The sequence below is a fragment of the Mus caroli genome, chromosome 10 (assembly GCF_900094665.2).
Source record: "Mus caroli chromosome 10, CAROLI_EIJ_v1.1, whole genome shotgun sequence".
Classification (NCBI taxonomy): Eukaryota; Metazoa; Chordata; class Mammalia; order Rodentia; family Muridae; genus Mus; species Mus caroli.
Window position 1 is genome coordinate 1,826,393 of NC_034579.1, and position 17,366 is coordinate 1,843,758.

The following is a 17,366-nucleotide window of genomic DNA, read 5'->3' on the forward strand; positions in this document are numbered from 1 at the left end:
TCTAACAAATGAAAAGCATGATCTTTTTCTGAGTCTAGCTTAGTAGATGCATGCCACATTTTTTATACACTCATATGCTGACAGACACCTAGGGTGGATCCATAACTTAGGTATTGTGGAGGTACATCAGTAAAAATGGACATGCAGGTATCTATGGCGCACATTGGCTTAGATTCCAAAGACAACAACTCCTGTGCATGCTCCTTCTCTGTATTTGTTGATTCCAGAGAAAAATCGTACTTCAGTCTCCAACATTTAAAAGCATATGACTTTGGATTTCTGCAGTTGCTCCTAATGTAAACACAGTCCTTCGTACATGAAGTAAGGAAGGAGAGGGTGGGGTGCTTAGGGGAAGAGCTCCGGGAATTAATTTGCATTTGCTTTCTCGGCTATGCTTTTTCCTCAACATAAAGGGAAAACTGTTGAAATCAATTGGGATACTATCTGATGGGCCACAGGACAAAGAAAGTGCTGCTTCAGATGTGAGGTCCAGGCCACAGGTTTGAGTGCGTGCAGGGCTGTCCTAAAGAGCCATAAAATAGACCGGACGATGAGGGTAGGTGATTGGTGGGCAGTTTTGCATAGCCCATTTCTTCTCTGCATTGTTGATTGTTTTTCACAAGGCAATATTCCAGTGACAGAAATGCCTAACTGATGATGATATGGTAAGCTGTTCCCAGACCTTTGTGGTGATTTATAGAAATGCATAAAATAAAATAGATTTAAAGCCATGTCAAAGATAATATGGGGCTAAAGGGGAAAGCTGCTCTGAAGTAGAGCCCACGGATGGTAGGAGTTGTCTAACATCTCTTTCCCTTGATAATATCCACTCCCCACAGTCCTTACTCACTTCTCCACTCCATGGCCCTATCCTTTTCCAAAATAGTCCCCTTTCTATGTACACAATGTGTGTGTGAATGTGTGTGTGTAAGTGCATGTATATGTATGTGTGTAAGTACATGTATGGATGTGTGAATGTGTGTGTGTGTGTGTGTGTGTATAAGAGCATGTATGTGTATGTATGTGTACATGTTGTGGATTCATGTGTGTGGGTGTGCATGCTTGTGCATCAGCATGTGGTGTGTGTGTGTGTATATAGCCATGTGCATATGAGCATGTGAGCATAAGTGCACACACGTCTGTCTGTTTGCCCCTCAGCTTCAGTTTGAAAGGTGTGGATAAGTAAGCATTCAGACACCAGTGTGTCAGGGTTCCACATGACCTTACATAGAGAGGCATAGTACACATTGTAGCACTTACCGTTCCTATTGGAAGATTCAACACACTCTTGAGTCCATTATCAAATGTCTTTACCTTTTACTGACAGAGACTGAGGCACACAAAGGAAAGTTATAGTATGCTAGGAGGAGGGAGCTGACAATCCAAAGTTTCTGCATTCAGGGCATGCCTATTGTGCTCAATAGTGAAACCAATGTGGCTAAGCAAAAAGACCTTGCAGGGCAGCAGCAGGAAACAGGACCAGAGAGACAGTGGGAAGCCTGGTCAGCACCCAGCTCTTATTCCATTCTTTATGGAGCAGAAGCAATTGTGGGATTTTCGACATGGCAACGCTATGATGTGACTTAATTCTGACTGGCTCTTCTGAGATGGGGACTGCTACGGAGATCATGGAAATCGTCCAAGCAGGAAATAAAAGGGCCATAAATCCGGGTGCTTGCAGTGGAGGTAGGTTGGAGCCTGTCTGTTCTGAGAGTATATCTGCCAACATTTTCTGATGAGCTTGGTGTAAGTATTAGAGAAAGAAAGGAAGGAAGAAAAGTGGCTTTGAAGGTTGCCTGTACAAGCAGTTGTGGCATGGCAGAGTTACTGGTAACTGAGTAGGTTTGTGGGGAGGGAACTGTGCCTTACTTTAGGCAGAGGAGCTTGAAATGCCCTTTGGTCACACAAAAAGATATCTCCACTAATCTCATGTTTCTCTTTCTGTCTCTATCTAGAACTCTGGGAGAGGTGAAGTGTGTGGATAGTCTCATTGGAGAATAACTGTACCTAGAAAGAAGGTTTGATCTGACTATGAGGATGGGTGCAATTTAAAAGAGTGATGTATATAATTCTGCTTATTACAGGAGACACTAGAAATTGAAAGATGATAATGAAACAGACTCAACAGTACCAAGAGGTGATGTAGAGATTTAATAATTATTTACTCAGTGACTTTTGGCAAACATCAACTCCCAGTTTCAGAGAGCCGGGAGTTGAGTGTCAGGAGCAGGCTTACCGTGTGATCTAAACTGGTCCAGGTCTGCCTGAGTTCTTGCAGTGTGCTCATGACACTGCCAGAGACCTCCTCCCTCTTGTTCTGAATCAATGCAAGGCCATTCTGCTCAATTTTCTCTACCTCCTTTTCTTTTGCTTTAATCAAATCTTCCAGTTCCTGAAAGATTAAAAAAAATATATAGTTATTTTAAATTGTTCTATTATGGAAGTCTAGGGTGCACTGAAATTGAGTCATTGTAGTTCCGTGTGCTAAAACCCCATACTAATCCAAAGAGATGACAATTCTCACGAGAGGGTCTGGACAGTGATGCTTCTCCCTATACTTAAATGTTTAAAAAAAAAAAAGAGGTCCTTTTATCCATAGTAAATTAGCATACCCTGAAAAATATAAAAACTGGTTATCCCGCAGATAAAGAAATGTCATTATATATCTTTTTCAAAAGGCTGTAACGAGTGAAATACATATCCAAAATTGCAATATGATTATATCCTTAAACCCAAACGTCATTTTTCTAAAAACCACATGGCCTAGCCTGTGACAGATGGCACCTGAGAGTCAGACATGGCTTTGCTGCTCTTTGGCTGTGTCACTTTGAGAAAGTGAGAAACTTTTAATAATTCTCAATTTCTTCAAATGGGAAAGATGGAAAAGAATAAGTATGATCTCTTTTTCCAAGGCTCTGATTCTAGGTGATTCTGAAAGACTACAGGCTTCTTCGTGTCTGAAATTCTCATTTTCTTTAGAAGGCGCTTTTGTAACTGCAAGAATAAAACGTTAAGAAAAGAAAAGTAAGTCGGCCAAAGGCTCAGAGCTCCTCCTGAGACCATACAGTATAGAGGGTCTGGGGCCACAGCGCCACACTTAAGAACACTGTCTGCTCTCCCAGAAGACAAGTTCAACTCTCAGCACCCACACTGTGGTTCAGAACAGTCTGTAACTCCTTGTCTGATGCCTCCTCTAGCCTTCATTAATAGCACCAGGCACACACATAGCATATAGATATGCACACAAACAAAACACTCAGACAGTTTTTAAAAGTTTATTTACCCAGCAAGTCCCAGGGATTCTCCTGTCTCTACCTCTCTACTGATGGGATTCTAGACAGCAACACATCCGCCTTTTATATGGATGCTGGAGATCCAAGCCCAGGCCCTTAATTCTTCTATAACAATTTACCAGCTCAATGATTCAAATATGGATTTAAAAAAATGTAGTTGAGTAGCTGTTGGTGAAGTGTTTATGCATTGTGCTTCTTTTGAAATTGTTATTATTCCCTTCATTTTTGTCTCTGCTGTGACCCAACTGTTTTTTTACAATAAGATTTCAAGCATACCATTGGCCTCAAACTCACCACGTAGCCACGGATAACATACCTTTCTGATCCTTCCTGCTCTACTTCCGAAACTTTGGGATTACAGACTAGCAGCACAAATTCCAACGTGTGAGGTCCTGGGAATCAAACTTAGGGCTTTGTACATGCTAAGAAAGTCCTTCTTTAACTAACCTCCACTCTAGCCCTCAGATGCTGCTACTTCTGCTTCTTCTTCTTCTTCTTCTTCTTCTTCTTCTTCTTCTTCTTCTTCTTCTTCTTCTTCTTCTCTCTCTCTCTCTCTCTCTCTCTCTCTCTCTCTCTCTCTGTCTCTCTCTCTCTCTTTCATTTATAAAATAGGGATAATAATATATCTTATGCTTGTCCCAAAGGAATAAAATTAATATATATATGAAATATTCTTTAAACTGTGAAAACTAGCTACATCATATTCAGCTACTTGGTAATCTGCCATGCTGCCAAGAGATTCTGTTTTTCCATCCTGAATTATCATGGAGCTAATTTTGCCATAGTGCATTAATCAGAAATTCATTTATTTGTTAGCTTAAGGAAATGATTGTTGTTTTATGTCATTCTCTCATTTCTACTTTTTGTCACTATTTTTGTGATTCCTTGAAAAGAATCTAATGATTACTGAGGTACCAGTTTCTTTATTCAGTATAGAAAACACAATTAATTCTACATTTTAAGATATTTTGAATGTTGTCTAAGGGATAAATAACCATGGGTGGTCACCTCAATTCATACTTAATGTGTAGCGTATTATATATATATATATATATATATATATATATACACATACACACACACTTATACTTTAGTATATAATAGTGAATTCCACAGTAATCCTTCCTATAAGATCCTAAAATTTAAACATGAGAATTAAATACATCCTCATCCATCCACAGTGGTAAACAGATGAGGTGTGGCTTACACATCTCATAAGAGCTTCCTGCCCCTGGGCACCTGGGTATATGTATGTGTAACCATGAAATGCAGGAGCAAACCAGGATTGTAATATATTTCTGTGCAAAGTAAAGGTGTGTTTGCCTTTCCTTTCCATAACAACTTTTCTGAATGGTCTGGTTCTGATCAATGGAGGCAAAGGCCAATCCTAACAGTCTGGAGCAGTAAATTATCCTCAACTTGGATTAATCCACAAACAGCAGTTTTAGTGTTGCATTCAATCAATAAATCACCTCTAAAAGAGACTGGAAAAAGAGTCAAGCTTTTTAAAACAAAACCAAACCTGAATCCAGCCACTGATTTGAGGACACTGGCTATAATTTCATGCTCTGGGCCAAAGAAACAATTTCTCAAAAATGACAATAAATTTTATCAAGCTTTGTAGAACTGCCAATTAGAACCGCCAGTTAGGCTATTGTGATTTATATATGATGTCCCAAAATAAGTGTGTGGGCTCCACGCTGGGCTTTTAGTTCTGAAAGAAATGGCTTTTCTTTTAAATCATGAATTGGCATCAGCATAGAGTTCTTTATCTCACAATGTAAGCTTTGTCTCTGACGCTGCCTGAAGTGACCCTCTGGGAGCCTAAGACTTACATCCCATGAGAAATAAAATTTGGCTGAACTTCTGTGTATTTTTCAGGCATCAATGTCTCTCCATTAAAAAAAAGGCATATATAGGAATAGAAACAAAGTAGCAAACACCCATTGCAGTTTTGGATTTGAACCTGTCTGACATTATTAGGTTTTTATTCATTTTGCTTTTAAAGAAGGATTCTCATGCAGTCAAAGATGGCTTCCTGATCCTCTTGCCTCTTGCCTCCCAAATTCTGGGATTACATGACTACACTCCACTGTTCCAGAGAACTGGAGTTGAGTTCTCTCATGACAAAGAGCTCGTGGGAGGCAGCTCCCAAGCAACTGTGACTCCAGGTCTAGGGGATATGATGCTCTCTCCAGCCACCCAGGCACACATGCACACACATACAAAAAGGCACACACGCTCGCTCGTGTGTGCACACGCGCGCGCACGCACACACCCACACACCCACCACACACACACACACACTCATACCTCATAATGGTAAAATCTTCCTTTGAAGGAAGAGAAAACAAGAGACCAAAGGACAGACAAAAGAAGGTATAATATGAATGTGGAGACAGAATCAAACCCTAAGGAGAATGCCAATAAGCAACCTTCCAGTAGTGAAGTGACCCTGACGGTGAGACCGGGCAACACTCATCTTGTTGACATTAACAGTTAGGGGTTGCCGTTTTAAATTAATGGAAATACTTTAACTCCAAGGACTCAGCAAAACTATCACTTTTCAACATTGAAAGCAAATTTTTGAAATGCTGGCTTACTTCTCAGATTTTAGAAATTTATGGCCTCAGTTGGAAGTGTCTTTGGCCTCTAAGCAGACACAAAATCCAATGAGAGCAGATGATGGGCAAGTTTTGTGTCCGGTCCTTTTCACATCCATCTTCTGATGGGAGGAATTCAAACAAAATGTTATTTAAAAGTGTTTCTCACTGGGCACAGTGGGTGTACTCATGTAATCCCACAAATTGGGAGGCAGAGATAAGAGAATCAGGAGTTGAAGGCTAGCCTTGGCTACATATTGAATTTGGAAGCCATCTTGGACTACATGAGAATCTTTCTTTAAAAGCAAAATGAACAAACAAAAACCTAATAATTTCAGACAGGTTCAAATCCAAAACTACAACCTTTCTTGGACCACCATGTGGCCTACCTTTTCTGAACTATAAGGTTTCCTGTGAGGGCTTAAAGATAAGGTCCCCATTACATGTGTCCTGAGCAGAAATCAGGCTGCTTAAAAAGGAAATCATTACTGTTTGAAATGCAAAGATGGAAAAGTGAGATTTGAAGGAAGGAGTTTCCCTGTAGGGAAACTTCTCATGGGGCTCTCCTTCTTCTGAGATACCCTGGAAGAAGATCTGGAGTTCATGCTGGTGGACAGAGATATATGCAGGTTCCATCCAAAAGAGAGACAGAACTGCTTGTTCAGCACGTGCAGTTATTACCAAGAGTCAGCTCAGAACCCTTGGAACCAGTGAGCCCTGCACACAGGCCTGAAGGTGCGAGGCAGCTCCCACGTTCCACCTCACGTGTTACCTGACAGTCCTTCAGAGCATTCTCAACAGAATTCCGATCGCCAAGTGGATGCTGCTCTTTCAGCTTCCTCTCCTGGTTTGCAAACCAGGCTTTCAGAGACTGGACACTGTTTTCATACTCTGACCATGACTCCAACAAGCCTTCCAACATCTGGATCTAAACCAACAGAAGGATGCAAGCATTCAAAATTTTTGTTTGAAAAATCAAATCATTGGCACAAAAATTACCCACTACAATTTCCTATGAGGTAAGAGTTCTTGGGAAGCAGAGGGATGTGGGAAGGACATCCTAAAAGAGTACCACATACTTGCATGAAAATGGCCTTGCAAAGTCCTGCACAGTAAAATTAAAATGTGAAAATGAAATTCTTGGAATACAGTCTGTTGTATATAGATATTTAGAAAATGAAGTTTATCAAATATCAGCTGATGGCTGATATAGGTAAGGAAGAAAGTAAAAGGAAGAGAAATGAAGAGGCATCTTTAAAAAAAAAATCAGACTCAGCTGTACAGAGGAAGAAAGCTTCAGAAGAGAACAAAGGGGACCTAAGATGTCCGGAGGTAGATCACCTTTGGGGGCTGTGGGAAGCACCCTCTGACTTCATCTAACTGCACTACTTTTCAAATGGTTTCCCGCCAGCCTTGGGCTGCTCTCAGGGTCCTTACCCAGATTAGGACAGGTCACCTAGCTTACCTTCTCTCCAACTCGACCTTGCAAGAGCTGCCAACTTTTATTCATTGCCCCAAGTTGCTCAGCAAAATCTGTCTTGTCACTGCGCTTGCTCTCCACGTCCTGACTGCTGATTTGGAGCACTGACTGGTTCACAAAGTCCGCCGTTAGCTGCTTGCAGTTAAGGTCTATCTTGAAACCCTGAAAGAGAGGCCAGAGACTCAGACGAGATGCTTCCGAGTATAAAAGGCTTAGTGTGTTTCCAGGAGTTGGAAAGCCTTGAGAACTTACATGTGACTGTTATCACTGCCATGACACAACCTGTGGTTCTTTACCTGATATGATAGGGGCTCAAGTATGTATTCCTGTATGTTTATAAAATTACACAAGGGGCTGGAGACATGACTTAGAGGTTAAGAGCACTAGCTTTTCCTCTAAAGGTCTGAGTTCAATTCACAGCCACCACATGGTGGCTCACAACCATCTGTAATGGGATCCGATGCTCTCTTCTGACACAGGTGTACATGCAGACACTATGCTGTATATGTAATAAATAAATAAATCTTAAGAATAAAATTAAACAAATATAAATAGTATATAATATAAATAGCATATGTATGATATATAGAAATGGGTGAATAATTATTTTTAATGTGTTATAGTTTGAGTGCATAATGTCCTTCATATGTCCAGGTGTTTAGGCACTTGGTCTCCAGTTCTGGATGTTCTCTGGAAAGGTAACCAAACCTTAAACAGTTGAAGCTCACTGGAGGGCCTGGAGGAAGTGCATGACCAAGGGCAGGCCCCAGGGGTTTATAGTCTGGCCCTATTTTCTGCTCTCTGTCTCTCTGCTTCCTGCATGCAGATGGATGAGGTTTGCCAGCCTCATGCTCCTGTTGCCAGGCATTTCCCTCCCTCACAAACTGCATCCCCACTGGAATTACTAGCCGCAATTAACCCTTTCTTTCCTAAGATGCTGTTGTCAGGGTATTTTATCACAGCAAGATAAAAATAACTAGCACACTGCATGTGTACTTTGTATTTGCATGGGCTTGCTTTTGAATGTCTCTGACTGTTTTATGTGCAGGGGATATACATTGGAAGTCCTGGTTTGAGTTTCTGAGCTCCTTCAAATGAAAGTCTAAGTAGATGAAAATGGAAATCTCCAAGTGTCCACTACCTTGTATTTCTGAAGGTATTCGTGGATGGCCTTGTAACCGATGGCATTTCTAATGTCCTCTTCATCCTTTAGGATGACACTTTCCATGAGTGAGATCCAACTCATTACCTCAGAAATGGCATGGCGGGAAGGCAGCTTGTCCATCTGGAGCTGTGAAGAGGAGACAGGATGGGTCCAAAACATTAAGGTTCAGATGCGACTCCTCTGAGCACAGTGGTCCTCCACCTGCCTAACACTGTGGTGCTTCAACACAGTTCCTCAGGTGCTGGGGACCCTCTTCCAGAAACCGATTTTTTCTGCTACCTCATTACTGTAATTTTACTACTGATATGGATTATAATGGAAACATCTGCATTTTTCAATGGCCTGAGGCAACCCCTATGAAAGGGTTGTTTGATTCTCCCTCCCTCCCACAAAGAGGTCATGATCTAGATTGAGAATGGCTGTGTTAATGGAAGAACCCTGCTTAGATTTCTACTACATACCAAGAGAGATAATAGTCCTTTATAGTTACCAGATCTCTGACGCTTGAAACCTCAGGCAAACACAATACTAGTTACCTAACGTTCACTCATCTGGCATTTCATACCATAAACATTGCATAAATATTAACTAATTAATCAAAACACCATCAAGAGAACATATTCTTACTTTACAGCTAGTTTTATGGGCTTGAAAAAAATGTAACTACAAAACACTCAACAGATGTACTTTCTTAATTACCTTGCAAAATCTCTGTATTGTGACTCAGGAATGCTAACAGAAAGCAGGGACAACACTACCCAGCAGGCAAGCTCTCATTTTCTCTGCTCTCTGGCACTCTTTAACAGTTATCCCCGAAAGCCAATTTCTACAGTATTTAAGATATACTCAGAATTCTGAATTTTACTTCACATGTCAAGCAATTATGCTCATCATGATTACAGTGATTTGCAGAAACAAAGCAATACTATCTAAATATGTATAAATATAAATTTCCTGGTATGTGGCTGGCCATGCCTATAACCATGGCCCTTTTAAAGGTTGAGGCAAGAGGATCACCACAAACTCAAGACCACCAGGGGCTACAAGGTTGAGACCCTGTCTCCAAATATATATAAAATTAAATATATATGACCTAATTCTATTGGGATCTGAAAGGAGAGAAAGATGGGATTGGTGGGATTGCTCCACTTTCCTACGAATCTACAGTTATCGAAGAGAAACAGCATGTGTGTTAAAAACATCTATCATACCTGCTCCACAGTGATGAATGTTAAAGAGACAAAAGATTGAAATGTTCTAGAGTTCCAGGAAAGTTAGACTTATTACTCATCAGAATATAGTCATGAGCTGAATAACAATGTCCCATGTGGTGCCCCAAATATAATGGAGGTTCCATAAAGTTATCCTAAGCTAAGGAGCCTGTGCCGATCTCTCAGCTTGTGTTAAGTGCTAATGTTTGAACAATGGCAAAATGGACCAAGGATCTATTTATCAGAACATATCCCTTCTGTAAATGATGCATGGCTGTTCTTATATTGAATAAAATACAGTTTCCTCCTTGAATATAAGATGGCAGGACTTTTAGAAATGTTATAGATTGTCACGTTTTTACCAGGTGTCTAGGTTTGCCCCGTGAAATGTCAGATAAACAGGGTCAACAATTTCAAGTCAAGTTTCCAACACATACAGAGAGAAAGAGGTGGGGGAGGAGAGAGAGAGAGACTGACTGCTTTAGGAAGAAATGCCATCTGATGTGGGATTTGTAGAAATGGTTCTGTTTTAATACACATTGCAACAGCAGAGAGAAAAGACAAGTTCCTAGATAATTCTAATTTGCAAGGAGCTTATATGCTGGAAATCAAACAAGCCAGCCTTCTCTCCGTACCTGATGGAGCTTCTCCTGTACAACAGGAATGCCTGTCAGTAGGTCAGTCCACTGGCTGTCCATGCGGGACAGCTCAGCACGCAGGGCCGCTGTGTCCACTTTTTTTAACCGAAGAAGCTGATTTCCTGTGCTTGTGACTGACGACTTGAGGGCAGACTTGGCATCTACTTCTTTAGAGAACTCCTTTTAGAAAAAGTCACAATGTTCAGTTTAGGACTAAATGGCTGGGGCTTTTCCTTTAAGGACAGAGACCAACCTAGAGCACAGAGCACTTCTACGTACGGAGGGCTCTTGTCAGGTGGAGCTCTTTGGGGACAGTCAAAGGCACCACACCTTTACACTCAAGTTAACCCATCATGGGAAAGGCAGTCTGGAGCCTACTCATCTGCATTAGTTAGTACAGATACAAAGCCAACCCGAGCCGTCTGTGTCGATTTAGCTTTTCTATGTTTGTTTCTAGCTGGCTTCCTATACAGATCCATGAGTCTGGCCTGAGAAGCGAAATGAGAACCTAACGCCTTAGGTCCTCGGACTTACCAGGAAAGCACTGAGATGATCCCGGACCATTTCCAGTTCTTGTGGAACCGTCACAGACTGCTGAGTCCAAAATGCCAGCCTGTCCTTAGCGGACTGCAGCCAGTGGATGAGAGCTGCAGCTTCACTTTGGTATCTGTAAGCACATTCAAGACTCAATTAGTGAAATATTCCATCTGCATTGTCTGCTGTCAGGTAAACAAGAACCCCAAAGGATTCGGAAGGAAAGGATACAAGGCTGATGCCTTTTCTTTTCTTTTAATATGTATAGCTTGAGTCTGTTCTGGACTTCAGCATCCCTATTGCTAAGCTGAAACATAAGAATATCTTTCTCCTCGAATTGGGAAATCTTGGGTCATGTTTGAAAATAAAGGTGTTTGAAATAAAAGGATGAAGAAAGAGTGCTTCGTTCAATGAAACTCAAATGTCTGCCTCCTTGAATACTCCCCTTTAGGACTTCAGGGCGAAACATTGCCCCAGGCATGTTTGTCGAAGGCTTAGGCCCCAGTTGGTGGGTACTATGTGGGAAAGTGTTTGAAATCTAGAAGAATTAGAGGAGACTAACAAGAGAAGGAGGGCATACAGAGCTATCCTTGAAGGGTACCATGTCTCTGACATGTGCTCACACTTGCACATGTGTGTGCACATGGGCGCGCGTGCACACACACAAACACACCCCGTTCCTGGCAGCTCTAAGGTAAGATGTCTTTTCTGTCATCTGTTCTTGCCACGACACTATTCTGCTCCAGGACCCAACACAATATTTTGGGCTTACTTTGGCCTGAACCTCTGAAAAGTGAACCAAGATAAATATTTCCTTCTGATAAGTTGTTCGTCACTCACAGCAATGACAATCTAATTCAGTGTTTCCCCTGTCTATAAGGCTTTGCAGGAACTAGACAAGGAGGAGGGGGTACAGTGTCAGCTGTATTGGACCCTGTTCTCCTTGCCAGTTTTAACAAGAATCCCATCAGGATCCTCTGGTGTCTTTGTTTTCTAAACTATGCCCTTGTCTAAATATGGAGATCTTTTTCAAGCCCAGTATCTACTAGTCTTAGTAATATACCACAGAAATAATCAAAACACAGACCAAATACTCATCCCGTTACCTGGTCCAGTGTTTCAGTATGGTCTCCAGTCTGTGCAGCTCCTTGGATACTTTGTTCGTATTACTGAGCCAGTGCTCGCCCAGTTGATTTAGCTGACTTTCAAGCTCTGAACAGCTGACAGACATCAGAAGTCGCTTCCCATCATCCAGTGCTTGGTACAGTTTGGGCTGGTATTCATTAAGGCTGGATTTTAAATGCTAAAACAATTGATGACACTGGCTTAAAAGTTTGACTTAGTGCAGCTTTTGCCACTGAGCATTGTAATTCCTCTGATATCTACAATGTTGGCATTGTGTGTTACCAAATGTAAACTCTCTTCACTCTGCAGCTCTGAAAACTTGAAAACGTATCAAAATATAGACGTTCTCCTTTTAATTTGTTAGGAACTTTGGACATGTTTATAGCTATCAAGCTAAAATATCTCTAAAAAAACTGTGACATCAATCTAAAGTATAAAAAGTGGTTGGTAGAAGTTTGGTGAAAATGCCTTGAAAGGTTTCAAAATGAGATCACTAGTTCCATATGTGCTATCTATTTGTCATCTATTTATAATCTATTGTCTACCATCCATTATCTATTATCTATCTGTATAACTATCATCTTTCTCAATGTATCATGTATGTCTATCATCTATTTTAAATCTATCATCTATATCTATCTCTATCATCTATCTATCTATCTATCTATCTATCTATCTATAATCTATCTATCATCTATCTATCTCTATCATCTATTTCTAGCTCTCTAACATTTATATATCACCTATCTATCTATGTATGTATTATCTATGGTCTAACTTTATCAACTATTTATCATCTAGTTGTTGTCTGTTGGTCTGTCTATCATATTTATCAATCTATCAACTATGTCTACTGTCTATCTATCTATCTATCTATCTATCTATCTATCTATCTATCTATCTATAATCTATCATCTCTATCTCTATCATCTATCTAGCATCTATATCTATGTATCTAGCATCTATATCTCTCTCATCTATGTATCATCCAACTACATATGTACCTATCATTTATTATCTATCTTCTATCACCTATCTATTGGCCTATTATCTATTTCACAGAACTAAGAACCCCTACCTCATGGCAATGCTTGTCAAGAAAGCCTCTACCCTTGCTGCTGAGTGGTAGAGTACAGACCAAGAGGTGTTGTTTGTTTGTTTGTTTGTTTGTTTGTTTGTTTTAATAAGAACTTCTGATTAAATCCAGTGGATCATACACACACACAAAAGGCATGAAAGTAGGAGGAACCTTGTAAGAAGGTTTTAGCCTTAGATAGAAGGAAATAAGAGAGGGCAAGTAGAGCTGGGGCTAAATCTTATTGTGTAATATATTAAACCATCAAACAGTAATAAAATACATATATACTATGAACAATACAGACACAGTCTATATGTGCCATGAACTTCAGCAATTTTAAAGTAAAGAATTGAATGAAGTTTATCACAAACTTGTTTAAATTCTGTTAAAAGTTTCTAAAGGAAATGTTGTCATTAACGGTGCTACCCAGGCACCCTTGGAGTTCAGACCTGGTAGAGATTTGTCCTTTCCACCAGTCTGTCCTCACTCTCTTCTACCAGGCCCACACTTGGGATGCTGTTTTCTATCACCTCCAGCTGTCTGCTGAGCTCCTGGCGATTCTCATCCAGATGGGACCACAGCTACAAACACAACAGTAATTAATGGAATCACAGTACTAGGGAAGAAGATCACAAGTTCGAGGACAGCCTGGGCTAAGCAAACAAAACCAAGCAACCAGCATACAAAAAGAATAGCGTTCCCCCATGTGTGTGAAATTTGTACTTGTGAGATAGTCTGCTTTAGGAATCTTTAGCAGGTGTTTGAGGAAACGAGTGATGGATCTACAGCAAGTGATGCAATGCTGGCCCTCAAAAGTGTGCAACCCCATCCCTCTCTCAATGTGTGTGTGTGTGTGTGTGTGTAAGAGATCCTGAAAGTACAAGATGAGTGAGGGGAGGAGTCAGAGGAATGGAAATTATATAAATATAGCATTTGTGGATAACATTCTCAAGAACTAAAACAAAATTAAGTTTAAAAAAAGAAAGAAGAAAGGAGATACAACATAACTTCTAAAACTTAAGGAAAATGAGAAGATTAAAGGACGTGGGCCAGTTTAGGGCAACTGAACTAAGTATTAGCCAGGGGAAGGAACTGATCTACCAGCAATTTTCACAGGGTTCTGTGGCTAATTACTTAGCTTCTATGGACTACTTATTTGGTTTTCAAGGTCATATGTTTGTGCTCTGAATCTAGGACATTAGCTTGCAAACTCTTTCTACAATGAACCACATAGTAAATATTTTCAGCTTTGTAGATTATTTAGTATCTATTGCAACTGGTCTTGTCTGCCCATTGGATGAAGGCAGTTGGAGATTAACAAGCAAACCAATAAAACTATTATACTCAAATAACGTTTACATAAAACAGGCTACATTTTGCCCAGGGGCCAACTTCTGTTCCAGAGTCTGGGTCCTGTTAATAAACGGCATCCTTTTTTTCCTGATTATCTATAAGATCTGGTATTTCAAAGGCTGTTTGCTTCTCTGTAGAGACATCATTCTGCATTCTGAAGTCTGTGTTCTTGTTCCCTCATTGGACCACTGTCTCACTGAGGACAGTCCTGGGAACATGTTTATATTTCCCTTGCCTGGGAATCTGGTGGCAACTTCATAAATGCTGAATAAATAAATAAATAAATATTTGATTTCTTCACTTAAAACAAATAGGCAAATGCAAGTGAACAGAACAAAGGAATGGAATTTCTTGGACAGAAGATCAAATTCCTAAATGGGACTAAGAACACTGCTTAGAGCAGCTGCGATCTTGAACCTTTATTTCATTATTTTGGTTCAGAGTTTCTGGGCTGCTGTTTTGCTTTTTAATTTTTAATGACATGCATATGTATGTATACACTCACATGGGTGCAGGTGCCCACAGAAGAGTTATGGACCTCCCGATGGGGTCCCTAAGACCCACACTCATGTTCTCTATAAGAACAACAAGCACTCTCTTCTTACCCGCTGAGCTATCTCTTCAGCCCCCTTGGCTGGCTATTTTACAAATGAATCTTCCTGTTTTTGTTCTCAGACCATAAATATTTGTCCCCAGGCTGTCCTCTGGCTTCTACATTCCAGTGACAGGTCTTACCACAAGAACAACTGCATAGATAGAGCCAGGGATATGTAATTTCCATATTTCATACTCCTAATTAGGGTTTTGGCTTGAAACTCATGTCTGTGAGCATCTTCACACATACTCTCTAAGGTTGGGATTCATCCAGCTGACTCACATTACAATGTATCACATACTGAATATAAACGGAAACCCACCACCCCAAATGAGGGAACCCAGGTAGTTCCATGTTGCAGTCAGAAAGACAATGACTTGGGCGGTCTCACCTCTAGGATGTACTCAAGCTCCACCCCTCTCTTGTGAGCCTGCTTCAACACAGCAGAGGCCTGAGCCATGCAGTCCGTATGGAACTGAGTTTCCTTCACAGCTGCAAAGCCAACGATTTTTCTGAAGAGTATTTCAGTCAAAATCATGTGTGATTCCAGGCCCTGGAAGTATTCCTGTAAGTTTTGTCAGGCAGAAGGAGATCAGCAGCTCATTTGGACATTAGCTCTAGATAAGAACTCTTTCAACATCGGAAGCTGATGGAACACAGTTAACATAAGGGGTGTATCATTCCCCCGACTCCCCCCTCCCCCTGCTGAACCAACATGTTAACAGGCCTGCCATCAGAACAGGCACAGTGTGCTTCCTACAGGGGATTCCTGCAAAGTCTAGGCTCTGAGCTCCTAACTAGCCTTCCCTCTTGATCCTACTCATGTACGGATGGTTCTTCACTATGCTACAGACACAAGTCTCCAAGACAAACCCTTTCATCTGTGACTAGTTGATAAAGGAATGTTCCCTGCTGACATCTTGTGCATAGGGACACTGACATCAGAGACACAGACACTGACCATCCCTGCCACACCACTGGCCTCCCGTGTCTCTTGAATATACTAGTCTCCTCATCCTTATCTTCAGATCTGCATGCCCTCTGTTTTTCTTGAGATGATTTCTTCTCCTACCATGGCCGGGCTTAAGACCTACTCTTCCCAACTTACAGGCTCTTTCTTTGCCTTGCTTATGGTAGATTACTAAGCATGGCTAGGCATATAATAATTTGTTAACAATGATTTTCATTTTCCCTTGTATTTTATTACCTTGCAATGGAATTGTAACCACTGCATAAACTTATTCATTTCAGATACTACCTTTTATATAAATAGATCCTAGAAGATGGGTATAAGCCTCATTCTACCCCAGTACTTAAGCCCAGGACTATGACTGGAACTGGATGAGTAGAAATTGGTAAAAACAGCTGGAATTGAGCTCTTATTATTATTATAAATGCTTTACCCAACTCATGTCATCCGTATGGCAATTCTGAAGGTCTACGACATATCTGTCATATAAAAGTGACAGCATTGAGTCATTTGCTCTATGTAGCTAGCACAAGGTCACCCAGGTAAGTAGGGCAGAGTTGAGGTTTTTTACTCCCCACATTTTTAAAATTTAGATATTTACTTCATTTATATTTCAAATGCTATCCCAAAAGTCCCCTATGCGCCCACCCCTGCTCCCCTACCCACTCCCACTTCTTGGCCCTGGCATTCCCCTGACTGGGGCATATAAAGTTTGCTAGACCAAGGGGCCTCTCTTCCCAATGATGGTCATCTAGGCCATCTTCTGCTACATATGCAGCTAGAGACACGAGCTATGGGGGTATTGGTTAGTTCATATTGTTGTTCCACCTATAGGGTTGCAGACCCCTTCAGCTCTTGTGTACTTTCTCTAGCTCCTATATTGGGGGCCCTGTGTTCCATGCTATAGATGACAGTGAGCATCCACTTCTGCATTTGCCAGGCACTGGCAAAACCTCACAGGAGACAGCTATATCAGGGTCNCTTCAGCAAAACTTTGCTGGCGTAAGCAATAGTGTCTGAGTTTGGTTACTGATTATGGGATGGACCCCCGGGTGGGGCAGTCTCTGGATGGTCCATCCTTTGGTCTTAGCTCCAAACTTTGTCTCTGCAACTCCTTCCATGGATATTTTATTCCTTATTCTAGGGAGGAATGAAGTATCCACGAGTTGGTCTTCCTTCTTCATTTTCTTGTGTTTTGGAAGTTGTATCTTGGGTATTCTAGGTTTCTGGGCTAATATCCACTTATCAGTGAGTGCATATCAAGTGACTTCTTTTGAGATTGGGTTACCTCACTCAGAATGATATCCTCCAGATACATCCA

At 41.0% G+C, this 17,366-nt stretch overlaps 1 protein-coding gene across 13 annotated transcripts in view; it reads right to left on the reverse strand.

Annotated features, from left to right (window-relative positions):
* Window positions 1–17,366, reverse strand: part of Syne1 (spectrin repeat containing nuclear envelope protein 1) — a 444,430-nt gene that overhangs the window by 85,187 nt on the left and 341,877 nt on the right. For all 13 annotated transcript variants that reach the window (XM_029482408.1, XM_029482403.1, XM_029482399.1 and 10 more), the window contains 9 exons: window positions 15,467–15,640; window positions 13,577–13,708; window positions 12,031–12,227; window positions 10,925–11,057; window positions 10,388–10,570; window positions 8,518–8,667; window positions 7,362–7,538; window positions 6,669–6,824; window positions 2,237–2,392 (listed from right to left, as the gene is read on the reverse strand). In XM_029482408.1, coding sequence (XP_029338268.1) covers window positions 2,237–2,392; window positions 6,669–6,824; window positions 7,362–7,538; window positions 8,518–8,667; window positions 10,388–10,570; window positions 10,925–11,057; window positions 12,031–12,227; window positions 13,577–13,708; window positions 15,467–15,640 — 1,458 coding nt within the window. The remainder of the gene's footprint in view (window positions 1–2,236; window positions 2,393–6,668; window positions 6,825–7,361; window positions 7,539–8,517; window positions 8,668–10,387; window positions 10,571–10,924; window positions 11,058–12,030; window positions 12,228–13,576; window positions 13,709–15,466; window positions 15,641–17,366) is intronic.